Source organism: Telmatherina bonti (genome assembly GCF_933228915.1).
Source record: "Telmatherina bonti genome assembly, chromosome: 7".
Taxonomy (NCBI): Eukaryota; Metazoa; Chordata; class Actinopteri; order Atheriniformes; family Telmatherinidae; genus Telmatherina; species Telmatherina bonti.
The window spans coordinates 36,853,877-36,874,843 of record NC_136625.1 but is presented as its reverse complement, the minus strand read 5'-3'; the positions used below and the strand labels follow the sequence as shown (position 1 = coordinate 36,874,843).

At 45.9% G+C, this 20,967-nt stretch overlaps 1 protein-coding gene across 2 annotated transcripts in view; it reads left to right on the top strand.

Moving 5' to 3' along the window:
* The first annotated feature begins 2,496 nt into the window (after positions 1-2,496).
* Positions 2,497-20,967, top strand: part of agla (amylo-alpha-1, 6-glucosidase, 4-alpha-glucanotransferase a) — a 62,160-nt gene continuing 43,689 nt past the window's right edge. Inside the window, exons 1-3 of one of the 2 annotated variants that reach the window (XM_079243455.1) lie at positions 2,497-2,605; positions 9,978-10,105; positions 20,066-20,276. In XM_079243455.1, coding sequence (XP_079099581.1) covers positions 10,015-10,105; positions 20,066-20,276 — 302 coding nt within the window. In that variant the 5' untranslated portion in view covers positions 2,497-2,605; positions 9,978-10,014. Of the gene's footprint in view, positions 2,606-6,889; positions 6,910-9,977; positions 10,106-20,065; positions 20,277-20,967 lie in introns of those variants that run through there. The other variant, XM_079243456.1, reaches the window with a different exon arrangement.

Below are 20,967 nucleotides of genomic sequence, written 5' to 3'. Positions count from 1 at the left end.
AACCAGGCTAAGTAGTGGTCCAGACCAGGGTCCAGACCTCCAGGCCGGGGCACTAGATCCAGTCCCAGGTACAGATATCCAGGCTAGGGTCCGAACACATAAATTTACATCCTGTCAGCTGGAACGATCAGAACACAGGAACTTTTCTAGCACCAGTTATAGAAAATCAGAACAGCTTCATCTGAAGAATATAAAACTATGCTGTGTTTCCTACCTGACAACGTGTGTAGGAGCCATATTATGAGTCATAAATGTCTACGAATATGCTGATGTGTGCATGCTTGATTGGCACTTGGGTGGAGGGTGTGTCACTTTGGGTGTGAATGCACACGTTAAAAATAGTTGCACTCACCTGAGTGCATCGTTTGGCTGTAAGGATGCAGAAGTGGGGTGAGCTCGGGAGTAAACTTTTTGTTGACCACAATTAGATGCTTTTGCTCTGCGTATTGTTTGTTCATTGTAATTTATTTAAAGTAACTATGAAAATAAACAATAAGGAGAACATACATCTTAGTGCGCGTCATCAAGCCTGCAGCGGCTGAAGTAGATAATGGCGTTGGACATTTAGCCTCAACAGCGTGTAACCTGGTTATGTTCTGACCCGGTTTAGTTCAGTAACATAACAGCAATACCTGACCGAAAAGACAGGATTTCCATTGGGATGGAATTTATATTTTTATTTCCTTTATTTCACCAGGAAAGTCCCTTTGAGATTAAAAACCTCTTTTTCAAGGGAGTCTGAGCCAAGAGGCAGCAAAAAGTATGAATTACAGCGACGTCACAAATACTTACAAATAAAAAAAACAGTTTCAGATTAAGGAGGTTGTCTCAGATGCTCTCAGTCTGGATTTAAAGTTATTCAATGAAATGAGTTCTGTTAATTTCCAATCCTTTTGCATCATGTTCCATGTAGAAGGGACAGAGAAGGAAAAAGCCCTTTTCCCCAGCTCAGTAAATGGTACAGAGTTCTGCTCATATTGAATAATAAGCAGGTGGTGGAGGTGTATGTATACACACAACAGTCTAAAAGACTATCATTGATCTGGTAAGAGATTGTATTGATGATGTAATGGAATCCCAACAAACTCCGACTTTCAAGCGATTTTCTGGGAACGTTGCCTGAAGGTCACACAGTTATGACGTTGGCAGATGCAGTAAATCTTCAGCTGATACTCTGGATTCCTCTTCACCTCACTCAGCACAGAGTCATCTTTACTCATGGAAACATGTGACTGTTGGTGCAGCATTGATTAACGCAGACTGTGTTTGTCTCTTGTTGTTATTTAGATGAAGATCAGAACACAATTTATGACTAATTTATGCAGAAATTGAAATAATCCAAATGGGTTCTCATATTTTCACAAACATCTTGTCAGAATATGAGAAGAAACAGTCCACATTCAGCAGCAGCTAGAGTTATTGACGAAGAGGTGAGACCCGTTTCAGGAAGGTGCCCAGTTCAGATTTTATCTTTAGTTGTTCGGACTGAAGAAGCTTTTCCAGTTTAAACATCAATCAATGCTGTAAAAAACATTTTGGCAAATACCTCCTAAGATAAATGTATTCTTCATATTAATTCAATATTCTGAATTAGATTTTTATATTACCTTAATATTGATATTTCATATTAATATTGATATCAGAAGCTAACTGCAACAGACAACACTTTATTCATACAGCAGAAAGTAGAAAATTAGAGTACAATTAGAAAAAAAAATATCAATAAAAATGGCTTTTGTTGTTAATAGCAGATATACCAATTTTTTCCAACTCCTAATTTCCAATACCGATATCAACCGATACTGATATTTTTGGAGCTAGTTGTGCTCAGCAAACAAAAATATCTGGAAAACTATACATGACTATGCTTATAATTTGTCATTTCTAGTTAGAGGAGACAAAGCTGAAGAGTTTGATATATTAAATTCCAATATTGTGTAGAAGTCGTGTTAAAAACAGTAAAGCCCGATACTCATCATATGTAATAATGGAAATTATTAGGTATCATTGGTAGGTCGATAATATCTAACATCTCTAATAAAATCACATCCCAGATAGCAGGAATTAGATTAACATTATGACTGTTAAGCAAGTGAAACAATAACTATTAAAGTTTCAGTATTTCATATCTGTACTGAGAGGGTCTGATAACAGAAGGTTCAGAAGGTTCTGCTTTGACAGTAAGAACATTTAGAACTCTGAAACCTTTAGGGTCCAATAACGTGTGTGTGTGTGTGTGTGTGTGTGTGTTTGTTCCTGTCTCTTAGGTGTATTACGGTACCAGATCTCTGCGGTGTGTGTGTGTGTGTGTGTGTGTGTGTGTGTGTGTGTTTGTTCCTGTCTCTTAGGTGCATTACGGTACCAGATCTCTGCGGTGTGTGTGTGTGTGTGTGTGTGTTTGTTCCTGTCTCTTAGGTGCATTACGGTACCAGATCTCTGCGGTGTGTGTGTGTGTGTGTGTGTGTTTGTTCCTGTCTCTTAGGTGCATTACGGTACCAGACCTCCATGTTTGGCTGCCCTCCGTCCTGCAGCTGTTCTCCCAGCCAGAAGCTGCACTGCGGACTGATCTCCTGTAGCTGTGACGGGCCGGACACACACCTGACAGGTAAAAAAAAAAACAACAACAACAGATCCCGTGTGTCTGTGGCCGGTCGATGTGTCGCTGTCTCGCGCTGGCCTAACAGCTAACAGCTGCTAGTTAGAGTGGGTTAACTAGCAGCTGCACGCTAGCAGATAGAAGTTAGACGAGTTGAGGAGGTAACGTGAGAGTTTTTATGCTCCTGCTGTCATTTAGACCGAAGTCCAAACAGGGAGAACCCGTCCGAGGATGATCCGGGTAGAACCGAACCCGGGTTTGACCCACTCTGATGGGTTGATTGATCCGAGTAAAAAAGCAGAAACTGGTTTTAATGGTGGAAAAATTGATCAGCCAGTAAAGACAAAACTGGATGTGGGCGTGTGTGTTATCTGTGATGAAGAGGAGTGTGTGCAGGTTTCTGGGATGAAGAGGAGTGTGTGCAGGTTTCTGGGATGAAGAGGAGTCCATCCATACATACATACATCCATCCATCCATCCATCTTCTGCAGCTTATCCGGGGTCGGGTCGCGGGGGCAGCAGCCGAAGCAGGGAAGCCCAGACTTCCCTCTCCCCAGCCACATTTGCCAACTCTGCGGGGGGGATCCCGAGGCGTTCCCAGGCCAGCCGAGAGATATAATCCCTCCAGCGTGTCCTGGGTCTTCCCTGGGGTCTCCTCCCAGAGGGACGTGCCCGGAACACCTCACCAGGGAGGTCCAGGAGGCATCCTGACCAGATGCCCGAGCCACCTCAACTGGTTCCTCTCGATGCGGAGGAGCAACGGCTCTACTATGATCTCCTCCCGGATGACTGAGCTCCTCACCTTATCTCTAAGGGAGAGCCCGGCCACCCTGCGGAGGAAACTCATTTCAGCCGCCTGTATACGAGATCTCAATGTAGAAGTATACCGGCTCTACTCTGAGCCCCTCTCGGATGAGATCTTGTTCTTTCGGTCACGACCCACAGCTCATGACCATAGGTGAGGGTAGGAACGTAGATCGACTGGTAAATCGAGAGATTCGCCTTCTGGCTCAGCTCCTTCTTCACCACGACAGACTGGCGCAGAATCCGCATTACTGCAGACGCCGCATCGATCCGTCTGTCGATCTCACGCTTCATCCTTCCCTCACTCGTGAACAAGACCCTGAGATATTTAAACTCCTCCACTTGAGGCAGGACCTCACTCCCGACCCGGAGAGGGCAATCCACCCTATTCCGGCAGATTTGTAGGTGCTGATTCTCATCCTAGCCACTTCACACTTGGCCGTGAATCGCTCAAGTGAGAGCTGGAGATCACGACCAGATGAAGCCAACAGGACCACGTCATCTGCAAAAAGCAGGGACCCAATTCTGAGGCCACCAAGCCGGATCCCCTCAACACCTCGGCTGCACCTAGAAATTCTGTCCATGTAAGTTATGAACAGAATCGGTGATAAAGGGCAGCCTTGGCGGAGTCCAACCCTAACTGGAAATGAATCTGACTTACTACCGGCAATGTGGACCAAGCTCTGATACCTGTCGTACAGGGACCGAACAGCTCGTACAAGGTGGTCCGGTACCCCATACCCCCGGAGTACCCCCCACAGGAGCCCCTGGGGCACACGGTCGAACGCCTTCTCCAGGTTCACAAAGCACATGTAGACTGGTTGGGCGAACTCCCATGCCCCCTCCAGGACCCCAAAGAGGGTACAGAGCTGGTCCACTGTTCCGCGACCAGGATGAAAACCACACTGCTCCTCCTCAATCCGGGATTCGACTATCTGGCGGACCCTCCTCTCCAGGACCCCTGAATAGACCTTACCAGGGAGGCTGAGGAATGTGATTCCCCTGTAATTGGAAAACACCCTCCAGTCCCCCTTCTTAAAAAGGGGAACCACCACCCCAGTCTGCCAATCCAGCGGTACTGCCCCCGATGTCCACGCGATGCTGCAGAGGCCTGTCAGCCAGGACAGCCCCACAGTATCCAGAGCCTCAAGGAACTCCAGGCGGATCTCATCCACCCCCGGGGATCTTTGTAACCACCTCAGCGACTTCAGCCCCAGAGATAGGAGAGTCCACCCCTGAGTCCCCCAGCTCTGCTTCCTCATCGGAAGACGTGTTGGTAGGATTGAGGAAGACTTCAAAGTATTCCATCCATCAACCCACAACGTCCCGAGTTGAGGTCAGCAGCTCCCCACCTCCACTGTACACAGTGTTGATGGAGCACTGCTTCCCCCTCCTGAGCCGCTGGATGGTGGACCAGAATCGCCTCGAAGCTGTCTGGAAGTCTTTCTCCATGGCCTCATCAAACTCCTCCCATGCCCGAGTTTTTGCCTTGGCGACAGCCGAAACCTCATGCCGCTTAGCCTGTCGGTACCCATCAGCTGCCTCCAGAGTCCCACAGGCCAAGAAGGCCCGATAGGACTCCTTCTTCAGCTTGACGGCATCCCTCACTGCTTGTGTTCACCAACAAGTCCTGGGATTACCGCCACGATAGGCACCAACGACCTTACAGCCACAGCTCCAGCTGGCCGCTTCAACAATAGAGGCACGGAACACAGCCCATTTGGACTCAATGTCCCCCGCCTCACTTGGGACATGTTTGAAGCTCTGCTGGAGGTGCGAGTTGAGGCTCGCTCTGATGGGGGACTCAGCCAGACGTTCCCAGCAAACCCTCACAAAACGTTTGGGCCTGCCAGATCTGTCCTGCTTCCTCCCCCTCCCATCTGAGCCAACTCACCACCAGGTGGTGATCAGTTGAAGCTCTGCCCCCCTCTTCACCCGAGTGTCCAAAACATGTGGCCGCAGGTCCGACGATACAACTACAAAATTGATCATCGAACTGCGGCCCAGGGAATCCTGATGCCAGGTGTACATATGGACACTCTTATGTTGGAACATGGTGTTCGTTATGGACAATCCATGATGAGCACAGAAATCCAATAACAAAACACCATTTGGGTTCAGACGGGGGGGACCATGCCTCACAATTACTCCCCTCCCGGTCTCAGTGTCGTTGCCCACGTGAGCATTGAAGTCCCCCAGCAGAACAATGTAGTCCCCAGAAGGGGCACCCTCCAGCACTCCCTCCAAGGACTCTGAACTGCTGTTCAGTGCATAATCATAGACAACAGTCAGGACCCGTCCCCCCACCTGGAGGCGGAGGGAAACTACCCTTTCATCCACCGGGTTAAACCCCAATGTGCAGGCACCAAGGTGGGGGTTGATGAGAATGCCCACACCTGCTCGGTGCCTCTCACCATAGCAACTCCAGAGTGGAAGAAGGTCCAGCCCCTCTCGAGGGTACTGGTTCCAGAGCCCAAGCCATGCGTCGAAGTGAGTCCAACTATATCTAGTCGGAACCACTCAACCTCGCGCACAAGCTGAGGCTCCTTCCCCACCAGAGAGGTGCCATTCCACGTCCCTAGAGCCAGCTTCTGCAGCCGGGGATCGGACACCAGGGTCCCCGCCCCTTGCAGCCGCCCATCGACCCCTATGACCCCTCCCTGAGCCGTCACCTTATCATGGTGGAGGGCTTTGTGTGCCCGAAGATCCTAGCAGCTATGTTATCGGGGGCTTTATGCCCAGGGTAGGGTCACCCATAGCATACAGGTGATGAAGAGGAGTGTGTGCAGTTATCTGTGATGAAGAGGAGTGTGTGCAGATATATGTAATGAAGAGGAGTGTGTGCAGACGATGGTGTTTGCATACTAGCTCGGCTCAGTTCTGGTGTCCTGGAGGGCCTCAGCAGTGATGGAGGGGTTATAAATAGATTATGCAACACCAACCTCAGAATTCCTGACCTTCTCCTGTACGCACCACTACAGTGCAGACTCCGCTGAGGGGGGGTTGGGGATGGGGGGGGTATACCTGGGTTCACTGACTCTGGATGTGTTCGCCGGCTCAGACCGACGCAGACCTGGACCCAGACCTCTGACAGTAACATGCTGGGTCTGGAAGTGGACCAGAGCATCGGAAGGTCTCAGCAGGGTCAGACTTAAACACGAATGTTTAAAACTTTGTCTGAGAACCGGTTTAATCCACATCAGACCAGAACGTGAGTCTGTCAGGTTCCACCTGACTTCATCATGTAACTCAGGCAGGGGAACCCGGGTGAGACAAGAAAATCCCCCCCCCCCCCCCCCCCCCCCCCCCCCCCACACACACACACACACACAAACACACACACACACACACCATCCCACCAGCAGCAGCCTGAAGCGTTGATCCTGGCAGGATGGATCCATGTTGTCATGATGTTTCCAGCAGATTCTGATCCTACCATGTGAATGTGGAGCTGAACTGGAGACTCATCAGACCAGCAACGTTTCTCCATCTTCTATTGTCCAGTTCTGGTGAGTCTGTGTGAATTGTAGCCTCAGTTTCCTGTTCTTACTGACAGGAGGGAACCCGCTGTGGTCTACTGCTGCTGGAAACCATCTGCTTCCAGGCTGGACGTGTTGTGTGTTCAGACATAATGTTCTGCATATCATGGTTGGAACCAGTGCTTACTAGACTTTCTGTTGTCTTTCCATCATGTCCAACCAGTCTGACCATTCTCCTCTGACACCAACCAGACATTCTGGTCCAGACAACCGCTGCTCGCTGGATGTTTTCTCTTGTCTGTGGAAATCCCAGTAGATACTCAGACCAGTGGTGTAGTCCAGGGTACAGGCAGATATTCAGAGTATACACACTTCTAACCCTCCTGTGATGCTGCTTCTACAGTTACAAACATCCCTACACATGTAGCTACGTCGCCTAGCAGCTCAGCTAAGGTTAATTATGCTACACTGGTGCAGTTAGCCATCAGCTACGTCAGCTTGTTGAGGGACCACTGACTCAGACCAACAACCATTTTATTTATGTATTTTATGCAGGGCCGGATTAAAAATGCACAGGACCATGGGCCCAGAGTGTTCCAACTTCCAGGGGCCCCCTTCCCCACGCCAACATTGTGAAAATTGTGAATGATACACTGTGAAACAACATTTCTAACATCTCTCAGCCAATGGTACCAAAAACAATACACTAGACACTGTGGTATAACTATCTGGTTTTTATGTACATTATGTTTTAAGTCCAAACTGCTGTTATGTCCCCTATGTGGGGCCCCACATGGGCCCCAAGTGTCCGGCCTTGATTTTATGCGGGAAAACGTTACGAACAGCCAGGCCTGACTCAGCAAAAACCTGATTTTCAGCAGGTTCCTGCAATGTGTCAGTGGCTTCGGTCTGTTTCAACACACTCTGCCGCTTTGTGAAACGTTCAGAGGAACTTCCTGGTGTGGTTGCAGAGGATGTCTCAAGCAGCTCCTTACCTATAACGGCTTCAACGTCTCTTCATGTCTGTCAACAAACAGCTGCTGTTTGCTGTTTCATGTCCAGACAGATAATTCTGCTAAACTCTGAACTTTGACCTCTGCATGAAGGCTGATGTGGGTCGCATTTTATCAGAGGAAAGCAAGCAGGTGGATAAGGACCTGAAGTAAACCAGCTGAAAGGCAAACATGGACGGATTCACAGCAGAGTTTTGACCTGTCGAGGCCCGTCTGAGCTGACGTTTATCTGAGTTAAAATTCTTTTGTCAGACTTTGTAGTTTGAACATGATCAGCAGACGGATGAAGGACGTTTGTAAAGTCTGAACCAGAAACCAGAGAAACTGATAGTTCGCTGTGCTGGAAGGTTTAGATCAGGGTGCCCAAAGTGGGGCCTGCAGGCCTGAATCGACCCACCAGCAGGGACACAGGGACTCTGACTGACTCCCACTTCCATGACATCCTCACTTTGTCAGTGAGCCACAAGCGGCAACCTCCGGTGGTTACAAGTGAAGCCTAAAAGTGCAGTTCCATCCTCATCCAGTAGGGGCTCTGAAACAGATCGAATCCCCATAGACTCCTATGTTAAAAAGACCAACTTCACAGCAGAAATAAACATGTTTACAGCAGAAATAAACATGTTTACAGCAGAAATAAACATATTTACAGCAGAAATAAACTTGTTTACAGCAGAAATAAACATGTTTACAGCCTGGTTCAAACTTTCCCGTTTAAAAGTAATTTAATCTCGAAATTTAGCATATTGAGGGGCGTGTCCTTTTGATTGACAGGGACCCCACCTCCCGCTTCAAGTAAGAAGAACGTAGAACAACCGCGGTTTTTAGCCGTTAACAACGTGACTTAGCTTTAGCCCGCTTACCTCCTTAGCTGGTTAGCTCCTGTTATCTCCGGGTTAGCTTAGTTAGCTCTTAGCTACAGAAAGCTCGGAGTTCGCTTGATGTCAATCATCCACCATGACGCTCACAGCCCCCCTCTCAGCTCCGCCTCTTTGCCCATAATTGTATTTTGCGGGCATTTTCATGACAACTGTGAAGTGGGGGGGGACTTTTTTTATCTGGTTAGCTCTTGTTAATTCACGTTAGCTTTAGGTGAGCTCAGTAAACTCTTAGCTATAGGCTTGGAATTTGATAGATGTCAATCATTCATCCATTCCCACACTCCCCCCCCCCCCCCCCCCCCCCCCCCCCCCCCCATCCCTCCAACAGCACCCCAAAGCTTAACTTCAGCTTTCAGAAACCTGCGGATGACGTTATGGAGGCTCCGCCCATCTTATATCTGATGGCACAAAAAAGCACAGAAGTGCCAGAGCAGCCAGTTGCTGATGACGTGGCCTTGTCCAGTGTTCCCAGCAGCTGGCAGAGAGTTCTCCCCTCTGCCACCAGACAGTCCAGCTTCACGCCCACCGCAGCTTTTCCCGCCTCAGCGCACCACGGCGTAGGAAAGTACGCTGGGGATGGAAGATCCTCAGGGGTTTCCTGAAGATGGTGGAGTTTCCTCAGGAAGTTCATCCTGTTTGTCTTTGTGTTGCTTGTCTATTCCAACCACCGCCCAACATACCTGTAGGTCTGCACAACTCCTCGTCTCCGAACAGAACTGGTGTCGGACTGGGTCTGCTCCTTCCAAAGTCCTGGAGGTGTTGTTGCTGTGATGCCTGGCAGCGAACTTCAGCAGGTTCCTGTACTTCTCCTCGTCATCGTCTCTGGAACACGCCACGATGGCCGTGTCCTCGGCGAACGCCTGCATGTGAAATGGTTCCGTGTTGTAGCAGAGGTCTGCGGTGTAGAGTGAAGGGGGGCGCCGCAGTCCCTGAGGGCTCCTATGCTGATGTGTGATTGTGGCTGCAGGCTCCAGAGTTTCTGTCTCACAGGGACGAGATGGACGTCTTTGCAATCAGCAGAGTCTCTGCGTTGTTTGTGCAGTCAGCTGTAAAGCAAACGCTGCCGAGTTTTCCCCGCCAGGATCGCTGCTTCCTGCTGTGCGCTAACATCTTCTGCCCTGCAGCATCTACACGGGCTCTGTGAGGCAGAGCTTCATGAATGATTGTGTTTCTGTGCAGTAAATCATCTCTTATTTCGTCCCGACAGGAGACCAGGGGTCATTTCGCTTCGTGGAGATCTTCTCATGATGTTACCTCAGCACCTGAAGCAGATTCGAGTCCTGATGCTGAATGACAAAGAGAACTTGGAGCGAACCTTGTTCAGACTTGAACAAGGTGAGTCTGTTGTTCATCTGAACTTAATGATTTCAGTTTATTTCATTTAAAAAAGGGAATAAGAAGCATGTTAAGGAACAAGCACAGAAATGAGCAGCAGAGTTAGCTTAGCAGATCACAGCTAGGGATGCAGCGATCCACTTTTTGGGAGTTCCGATCCAATACCGATATCTGAAACTTGAATATCTGCCGATACCAGATGTGTTTATGTGAACATTATTGTGACTGTATCTGCCCTGGTTGAAATGAGTCCACGCTTCTTACTGATGTCCACAATCGTTTATTTTCTCCTCTGCAGATTCATGGAACACCGTGAAAACTGGAAATAACAGAGTGTTTTAACAACAACATCACATATTAGCTTTCACAGTGGATAAAATAAAACACAGTCATTACCGTGTACGCCACGTAAAACCAGTGGTAGATAGTTCGATGAGTGCAAATGTCCTTTTTTTCTGTCCGTGATGTCTCTTCCTTTTTGTCCAACTCACATTGTCACTTCCGGGTCATGTGACTCATGTAAACTTAACAACCCAACAGATTTTACCAAGTAAATTTAAAACGTACAACAATAACCTTATGAGGCAGAATGCAAGTATGTGATTATAAACATATTAAAAAAAAAAACAATTCTTACCACTGTTTCGACGTTTCCATGGAAACGCATAAACAACCACACAAGTGTCAGTTACACTCCCACCAATTACCTTTGATAAGGACAAATGGAGATGTTAAACACTATTCATTAGACTTTCAGTGGTAATTCCATAACTTACATTTAAATGAACCATGTTTGCCACAACAAATATTTTCATCAGTTGAAAATATCTCCAATAGAATTTACATCGCAACTCAAAATAATACATTGAATGGGTGTGCTACAGTGTAATTTAACTCAAGGGACATCAAATCAAAGAATGATGGACCTCTTTCTGTATCCTTTAGCTATTCTTTACCAAGACCACTAATTTCTGAATGGGTCTTTGAACAATGGATGATGGGCTGAGTCGTTTACCGTCTTTTCCTAAATTTCATTCTCCAATCTGCACTTTCACTTTCCGTACAAGACCATCATCATCTGCATGTACTTCAACAACTCTAGCAAGCTTCCATTCATTTCTCGGGACATCCTCCTCCTTGATGATCACCACATCACCCACATCCACATTACGCCGAGGCAAATGCCATTGTTGTCTCAGAGTAATGTTTCCCAGGTACTCCTTCCTCCATCTGTGCCAAAACTGCTCCAATAGATACTGGACTCTTCTCCACCGTTTTTTTGCATACAGGTCTTCCTTGATGAACCGACCAGGTTGGGGGAGTGGAACGGAGGACTTCATGGTGATTAAGTGGTTTGGTGTGAGGGGCTCCAAACTTGTGGGATCATTGATGTTATCAACAGTGAGCGGGCGACTATTTACAATGGACATGGCTTCGTAGAGGAATGTTCTTAACGAAGCATCATCCAATCTTCCAGCACTATGGGCAAGCACTGTGTTCAGCACGCTTCTTACGGTTCTGATTTGACGCTCCCACGCTCCTCCAGCGTGACTTGAGCACGGTGTGTTCATCTGAAAGTTACATTGTTGATCCGCCAAGTACGCAGCCACCCTTTCCTTATCAAGTTCTTTCAGGGCTCTCGCCACTTCATTTTTTGCCCCAACAAAGTTTGTGCCCTGATCTGATCTGATGTGTCTCACGGCCCCACGAATAGCAATGAAGCATCTTAGGGCATTGATGAAGACATCGGTCGATAGATCCTCTAACATTTCTATGTGCACTGCTCTGGAACAAAGGCATGTGAAAAGAAGGCCATACCGTTTTAGTTCTTTGCGTCCCTGCTTGGTATAAAGGGGACCAAAGCAGTCCATGCCACAATAAGAGAATGACGGTGAGGGATCCACACGATCGCTGGGCAGATCTGCCATCCGTTGTTCTTCTGTTGGTGCACGAGCTCTTCTGCACCGTACACACTGCCTAATGTATTGGGCTACAGCTTTGCTTCCGCCCACAATCCAGTATCCACTGGCCCTTAGTTCGTTAAGGGTTTGTCCCCTGCTTTGGTGTTGTATTTTGTTATGATGATGTCCGATGAGTAGGTTTGTGACAGCACCATTTTTTGGAAGGATTGCTGGGTGTTTCAACTCAAAGGTTTGAGGTGACTTTCTCAACGTTCCTCCTACTCTTATTGTCCCATCCCAAAGGAACGGGTCGAGCTGGTAAAGTTGATGATTGCAAGGCAGTTTTGCTGATTTCTGACTGAGCATGTTCAACTCTTCTGGAAATGCATCCTGCTGTGCAAGCTTTAAAAGAGTCATTGTGGCTTTCCTTCTCTCTTCCACACTCAAAGGCTCTGAAGTCTTGATCCTCTTGGCCAGGCGTTGTATACGAGCTACAACACTGACTGCTGTGGTCCATTTTGAGAACCGTAGCAGGTGTGCTTGGATGTCAAATTGTCTGGCAGCATCCGTTTTGAACACTTGTGTAGCTCTCACCTCTGGATCTCCCAACTGCAGCTCTGTTGACACCTGGTTAATGGCTATCTCTCTCTTCCATAGAAACTTGGGACCAGAAAACCAATTTGACTTGATGAGGTCAGACACCTTAAGGCCTCTCGAGGCATGATCAGCAGGGTTTTCTGCTGTGTCGACATGATGCCATTGTCTTATGCTGGTGGTTTCTCGGATTCTCTGGACCCGGTTTGCAACAAAAACATGGAAACGTCGCGCTTCATCGCCAATATAACCAAGCACCACCTGTGAATCTGTCCAATAATATTCCTCATCGATCTTGAGCTCTAGCTCATCTTTCAGCGTGTTTGGCACATCTCTTGGAGCACCCTTTTTCCTTCCAGGATGAATGGGGCTAGAAACCCTAGAGGGTCGTACAAGGAGGCAACAATTGAGAGAATCCCCCGTCGTGTTGCCGGCTTCTCGCTGAGTAACACTTTGAAGGTGAAGCTGTCACTTTCAATGTTCCATCTTATGCCCAACACTCTTTGAACCGGTAGGTCATCATGGTTGAGATCTACATTTTTTACTTCAGCAGCACGCTCTGCAATATTAATGGAATCTAGCACCTCTCGGTTGTTAGAAAGGAATTTGTGCAGATGCAGTTTTCCCTTTGCACACACATCTTGGGCTTCCTTCACCAGTTTTATTGCCTCACCAACTGACTCCATGCTTACGAGACCATCATCAACATAGAAGTGCTTCCTAATGAAGCTCGCTGCAGAGGGGAATTCCTTTTCACTTTGGTTGGCAAGGTGTTTCATGCCATAATTGGCGCAGCCTGGGGAAGATGACGCGCCAAACAGATGTACCTTCATGCGGTACTCTGTGGGTTCTGCGTCCATGTTCCCATTTTCCCACCAGAGAAAACGCAGATAGTCCCTGTCTACTTCGCTGACGTGAAACCTGTGGAACATTTTCTCAACGTCGCACATGACTGCAATGGGATGTTTACGAAAGCGGCATAATACAGCTGTAAGACCATTTGTAAGGTCGGGTCCTGTTAGCAGATGGTCATTTAGAGAGGTCCCTTTGTACTTTGCAGAGCAGTCGAAAACCACTCTAATTTTGTCTGGTTTCCTGGGATGATACACCCCCTGATGCGGGATATACCAGACTTTCCCAGGCTCTGGTTGGGTGTCTACTTTTTCAGCATCACCATCCTTTAAGACGGCGTCCATGAACTTCACATAATCACTTTTGAACGTCGGATCTGTTTAGTTTCCCTTTGAGGTGCTTTAGCCTGGCCAAGGCCATTTTCTTGTTGTCTGGAAGGTGTGGACGTGTTCTGAAAGGAAGGGGCATCTCAAGGTGGCCAAGCTCATTTTGTCGGATTCCTCCCTTTAAGATGTGCAGGAAGCAAATATCCTCTTGAGATATGTTTTTGTCACCTGATTTTGTATCTGCAAAATCAAACTCAAGAGCCTTAATGACAGCAGATGGCGTTATCGGAGGCAGCTCTCTGACTGATACCCGATGACAAAGGCCAGTCACATCTTGAACATTCACATGCTGCAATGTGCTTCCCACAATGCTCCAGCCGAGGTCAGTTTTAATGGCGTAAGGTTCATAGTCACCCCCAGTGATGACCTTTCTTGGAATTAGAGCTCTGGAGCAGTCGTAGCCAATCAGCAGTCCGACACCACAGTCCATTATTTGGGGTATTTCTTGGGCTATTTCAGCAAGGTGATTCCATTTGCTGGCTGTTTGGCAGGTAGGGATATGTGTGCGATCAAGCGGAATAAAGTCCCTTGTGTAGGCTGGAGGTAAGTCAATGGAGATGTTTGATGAAAATCCTCTGATTTTGAGGTTACATACTCTTTGACTTTTTACTATAGAGTCTTTCCCCATCATGGTGGAAAGTTTGAGTTTTACTGGTTCCATTGCTACCTGGAGCTTTTCACATACTTCCTGATCAACAAATGTGTGACTGCTTTGGGTGTCCAATAAGGCATATGCTAAGGTTTCAGTTTCAGGAGCATTAGGTGCAGAGATCCACACCGGCACGATCATAGATGTGCTCCCACCTGCACTTCCATTTACGCAACATGATAATGACGATGTGCTTTCTTCAACTGTGCTTTGTGCTGCTGGTGTATCTACTGAGGAGCGATTTTCATGCAGCGGTGTTGGGTGACTCCTTTTGCATATGCCACACATAGCTCTGTTTCTACAGTCCTTAGAGTTGTGGCCTTTTCTCAGGCATGCAAAACACAGCTTATTCTCATGTATGCATTTTTTCTTCTCATCTGTAGGCATTTCCATTAGCCTCTTACATTTATGTATGGAATGATTTTCTCCACAGCACATGCATTTACCTGAGCTTGAGTTTTGGGATGAGGTGCTCCATTTCTTTGGCCTTTCGGTATCTCTCCATTTGATTTCATCAAGGTCTGATTTGGCAGCTGAACTTGATGAAGGGGAGGCCTTTACCTCTGTGGCAAACGTATTAGCCTTTGGGCGATTTGTCTCTCTGGTTGGTGACTCTGCTGCATACTTTAAAGCATACAAGGATGACACTGGATTACACGCTATGCATGCTTCTTTAGAGATGAATGAAGCAAAATCATGAAAATTTGGATAGTCCTTGCCTTGGGTCAGCTGCTCTGTCACATAACGATTCCACCGAATGGGTGACTTCCACCTGGAAGTCACCCATTCTGGAAGTTTGACCAGCATCTTCTGATTCTCTTCACAGTCATTGAGAACCTGTAGACCCTTTACATGAGGCATGGCATTGCTACATGTTTGAAGGAAGTCACTAAATTCTCTTAGTTTTACATACTCCTTTCCACCGATCTTTGGCCATTTATTCAGCTTTTCTCTGTAGGCTCGTTGAACTACAAAGGAATGGCCATATCTGGCGTTCAGTCTATCCCACGCTTGTTGGTAGGCTCCTTCATCCTTTATGTAGAAGCTGCATTCAAGAGAAGTTTTTGCCTCTCCTGTTACGTATTTTTGCAGATAAAACAGTCTATCTACAGGGTTAGAACAACGTCTCTCAATAAGAGCTTTAAAGCTTGTGCTCCATTCTGCAAACTGCAAGGGATCACCTGAGAATACAGGAGGTTCTGGGGTTGGAAGACGAGTGAGAGCAAGTGACTCATGTAATGTTTGGATTAAGGACAACTCATTTTGCACAACTTGGTTTTCTTGCTTTGGAGCCTGGTGAGTAAGCATGCAAGTATCACCCACTTTGCTATGCGCAGAACTGCAAGTTTCGATTTTCTGTTTTGCTTCTTCTTCAGAATAAACATTTAGCTTCGCTTGAATAATATCAATCTCTCGCTGCTTTTCAAGCATTTTCAGCTGCTGACGTTGAGCCTCAATGACAGCTTCCGTGTCCATTTCAGCCTTCTTTGCAGCCAAAAGAGCAGCAGTTTCTGCTCTTTTAACTGTGATGCTAGGTGTCTCGGAGAGATGGTCAGAATGATGGTGGCTGGGTGCGGTAACTCTGGAGGCTGTGGATCCATATATAGACTTGGCATAATCATTGTCAAGAAGTATGCACAGTCTTGATTTCTCTGCCGCGGCATCAAACTCTTCATCAGCTTCAGTTAGTCGCACTCTCATTAACTGAAGCAGGTCTGCTGTTACAGCTACACATGCATCGATTTTTCTCCGTATCTCTTGACTTGGTACACCATGGAGCCTAATGCTGTCATACAGTTCCTTCATCTCAGACTCCAGCTTCTCAGTTTCATCCATCATATTGCACAACTCTCCCTCAGAGCAGGCTTGTTTTAATCTGGTCCTAAAGTCTCTAACTGTACTTTTCCATTTTCCATAAGTTGCTTTAAACTTACTCTCTTTGTGAATCAATTCCATCTCTTTCAGCTCTTTCATTTTTTGTGTTAATTTTCTTTCACGAGAAGATTTCCTGACTCTAGACTCTGATTTCTCAGACACAGCCCTTCTCTCCTCATCTATCTTCTCTTCTTCTTGCACCTCTGACATATTATATTGTCTGTCACTGTTTAAGGACATTTAAACTTTAGGATATCACTTGAAAATCAAGGTAAGTAAACTGAGGCACGAGAATATGGGAGCTGTATCTCATTAAAGAATAACCAAAACAACACAAATAACTAATTACCACCTTTTGGTGACTTGTATCAGGTTAGTTTCCAGCTTAATAGCAATATTAGATTCAAACATTGCTGACCATATAATATTGATTGAATTCACCTTTCAACTCTCGGGTAAGCAAAATACATTCAACAAATTTCCATTGTACTTTTTTTTTTTATCAGTAGTCTTTAGTTCGGGTTCGATCCATCCGTTTTAAGGCATAAACGATTGCACAGAATCACCTGGTGTTCACTTCGAAGTCCGATGTTGCTCCAGGGAATGTCTGCTGATCCGAAGCTCTTATTGCTGCAGGATGAGAAGCGTCACGATCGTCGCGATGTACGTGTAGCCTTTAGCTTGTTGTAGCTTGATGTGGTGAAGCACTTAACGAAGTTCTCTAAAGCCGGCAGCTGCCCAAGATGTAGCCTTTAGCTGGCGTGTAGCTTGATATGGATTAGCTGACGACTCCGTAGCGACCCAGGATCGAAAGCGATGCTGTGCTGTAGCCTCGTATGGATTAGGTCACGTTTTCACTGTATCTGCCCTGGTTGAAATGAGTCCACGCTTCTTACTGATGTCCACAATCGTTTATTTTCTCCTTTGCAGATTCATGGAACACCGTGAAAACTGGAAATAACAGAGTGTTTTAACAACAACATCACATATTAGCTTTCACAGTGGATAAAATAAAACACAGTCATTACCGTGTAAAACCAGTGGTAGATAGTTCGATGAGTGCAAATGTCCTTTTTTTCTGTCCGTGATGTCTCTTCCTTTTTGTCCAACTCGCATTGTCACTTCCGGGTCATGTGACTCATGTAAACTTAACAACCCAACAGATTTTACCAAGTAAATTTAAAACGTACAACAATAACCTTATGAGGCAGAATGCAAGTATGTGATTATAAACATATTAAAAAAAAAAAACAATTCTTACCACTGTTTCAACGTTGCCATGGAAACGCATAAACAACCACACAAGTGTCAGTTACAGTGACTATGGTTATTATTGCTGTTATAACTGTGTAAGATTTCATCAGGTTGTAATAAATGACCCATCCTTTCTGAAGTTACCTCACCAATACAAATGTAATAACATGACAGATCTAACAGTTTCAATAAGTTTTATTCTGATTTGACACATTTTACCTAAATACAACTAGAAATGTGTGGTTTTAAAACAAAGATCTTGCTTTTAGCTTTTACTCGTCGCACACGGCTCGCTGACTCTTGCCTTGCGGCTCGTGAAGCAGCCGCTGGCTTTCTGAAAATGCATCTAAACAAGTCATAATGATCCTCAACGCTGCAGTTCTCTCCACTAACAAGAGCTGCAGGCTGCTTGCAGAAACGTTGCTGTCCTAACGGCCCTAACTGACCCTGTCAGAGTTGCCAGTTTTGGCTGATTTCAGCTGCACCGAACTCCACCAAAGAGCTGCTCCGTCGGTAGCTCCGTATATATAATGAAACAGAAACGCCCACATTCTGGATTATTGTATTTTCACCATATACTGTTGCATAAGAACGCCATGACTCAATATTTAGGATAACCATTCCTTGCTAAAAAGCTGAATGTTACTGATTTGGCAACGTAGCAGGATACGTAGCATGGGAAAGCTTTTTTGAGGGGTGGCGGCTCTCCTCTTGTCTTAGTATGCTGAGTGCTGCTCTTGTTGGATTAACAGTGAGAATCACTGTTTTAGTGGATCAAAAAATGTCAAATTTTAACATTAGAGGCATTTTTTTTCTTTTTAAACACGTCCGAAGCATCAAACACATCTGCGCTGGCTGGACTGGTGTGGTATCGGTACACTTTTATTAATACCAAGTAAAAGTACACACATCCCTAATCACAACCAAACAGAAAGATGAAAACAGAAGATATTGATCTGTCTATGGATGTGAGCATCCATAAACAGATCTAAAACTAAACAGTGGTTTCAGTTTGTGAAGGGAGATAGTAAAAACAAATCCAGTCTTCGGTCTGGTTCTTTTTTTAAATTTTTTATTCTTTTTTTTTTTTTTTTTATTAAAGTCATTATATATTTTACAAAAGAAAGAAATTCACAAAAAGAACACAAATAAACAAACTGGGGTTTAATAGGGGTACTTAAATCAAGTCAGAAAAGTATAAACACGTGTTACAATTAGAAACTATCCCCGGTTTAACAATGAGTCACGGCCGCTCAAACCTGAAAAACCGTCGTCTCTGATTTATCCACAACACCCAAATTCTGCTTCTACGATAAACCAAAAACCACGTTCTCTCCCAACAACACAGGGAGGAAAAAAGAAAAAAGAAAAAGAGAGAAGGTATAATACTTCTTCAAGGGTTTCCCCTATCTCTTAAATATGTTTCCCATTTTTCCCAAAGGGTGTTACCTTTTTGTTTTTGGCTTCGTTCTGGTTCTGATCCCCGAACACGAGCTGACGCTACACACCGAGTTTTATCAACAGCAAACCGAAAGAAAGCACCTCATAAGTAAAGTTTTCTGAAATAAAAAGTTTAATTTAAGTCAAAAAGACTGATTTAATGATGTGCAGGTGTGGAGCGTGTTCATCCATAAAACAGTCTTTACAGTTTTAACTGTGTTTCTTCCTGGATGCTGAACCAAGCCGACGTTAGCACGGCGTCTCGGCATTACGTCTGTTCAAACCGATCAGCTGAACTGATCATTGGTTTCTCTGACAGCAGACGTCTGAACTCTGACCAATGTTTATTACTATCTGGGAAGACTGGTTTTAACTAGCGGTAACTAACTACTTCTGCAACTCGCCTTCGGCTCATGTTAAACTCAGCTTAAACCATGCTATTTATACCAGCAGCAGAATATGGATTCAGGATCATATGTGACCCTGATCAGTGACATCAGTGGGATATCTGATCCATACACGATGTTACAGCAGTGCTGACATCGGATCTGACTGGTCCCAACCTAAACAAAGGCCCCTAGGCATGCTGAAAATCAGACAAAAGGTGTGAGAAGGTTGTGGAGTGACCTGCATGGGTAAACCTGCGGGAGACTGAAGCCATGTGGGAGGCTGTGTGCTGGCTGCAGCAGCTGAAGAGAAAAGCGTGCCGCTTGACATTTACAGCCCTCTGAACCTGATAGGTTCTTTACAGCTGCCTTCTGAACGGGACTATATATAGGCAATCCGCTCATAGTCCTGAAGGGACGACATTTTCAGGGCTCCTGACACCCTCTGTGTGTACATGTGTGTGGAGGAATGTGGGATTGTCCTGCAAACAGCAGCAGTGTCGCTGCACTGAAAAGGTTTCCTGCTAGATCATCAGCCCACGATGGCTGAACTGTAGATCTAAACTCTGGTTTTCCCAAACCAATGCCGAAGCTCCAGAATGACCGCATGCGTGTTTCCTCAGGTTTCGAGCTGCAGTTCCGCCTGGGTCCGAGCCTTCAGGGGAGGAGGGTCATCGTGCATACCAACTACCCTCTGGAGGGACAGCGGTTTGATCGGAAGAGCTTTCGCGCTTTGGCGTGGAACTACCCATCAGGAAGGGAGGATGACTCTGACAAGTACTGCTCCCTGGAGCTGCAGATCGCAGGCTCCTACCAGTACTACTTTGGATACGCGTAAGCCCCCCTTTGGCTCTAGTCGAGCACATTTAACAAATTCTTTCAGTTCTGAAAGAAAGTTGTTACGTTCTCTTACGTTTTGTTTGTTGAATCAAAACAAAAGGAATTGGTTTGTTCTTTCCAGAAAAATCCAAAATATAACATGAAAACGTTGGAAATGTTGCCAGGTCTGAACATGAAAACATTGGAAATGTTGCCAGGTCTGAACATGAAAACATTGGAAATGTTGCCAGGTCTGAACATGAAAACATTGGAAATGTTGCCAGGTCTGAACATGAAAACATTGGAAATGTTGCCAGGTCTGCAACATGAAAACGTTGGAAATGTTGCCAGGTCTGCAACATGAAAACGTTGGAAATGTTGCCAGGTCTGCAACATGAAAATATTAAAAATGTTGCCAGGTCTGCCACATGAAAACGTTGGAAATGTTGCCAGGTCTGCAACATGAAAACGTTGGAAATGTTGCCAGGACTGCAACATTAAAACGTTGGAAATGTTGCCAGGTTTGCAACATGAAAACGTTGGAAATGTTGCCAGGTCTGCAACATGAAAATATTAGAAATGTTGCCAGGTCTGCAACATGAAAATATTAGAAATGTTGCCAGGTCTGCAACATGAAAACGCTGGAAATGTTGCCAGGTCTGAACATGAAAATATTAAAAATGTTGCCAGGTCTGCAACATGAAAA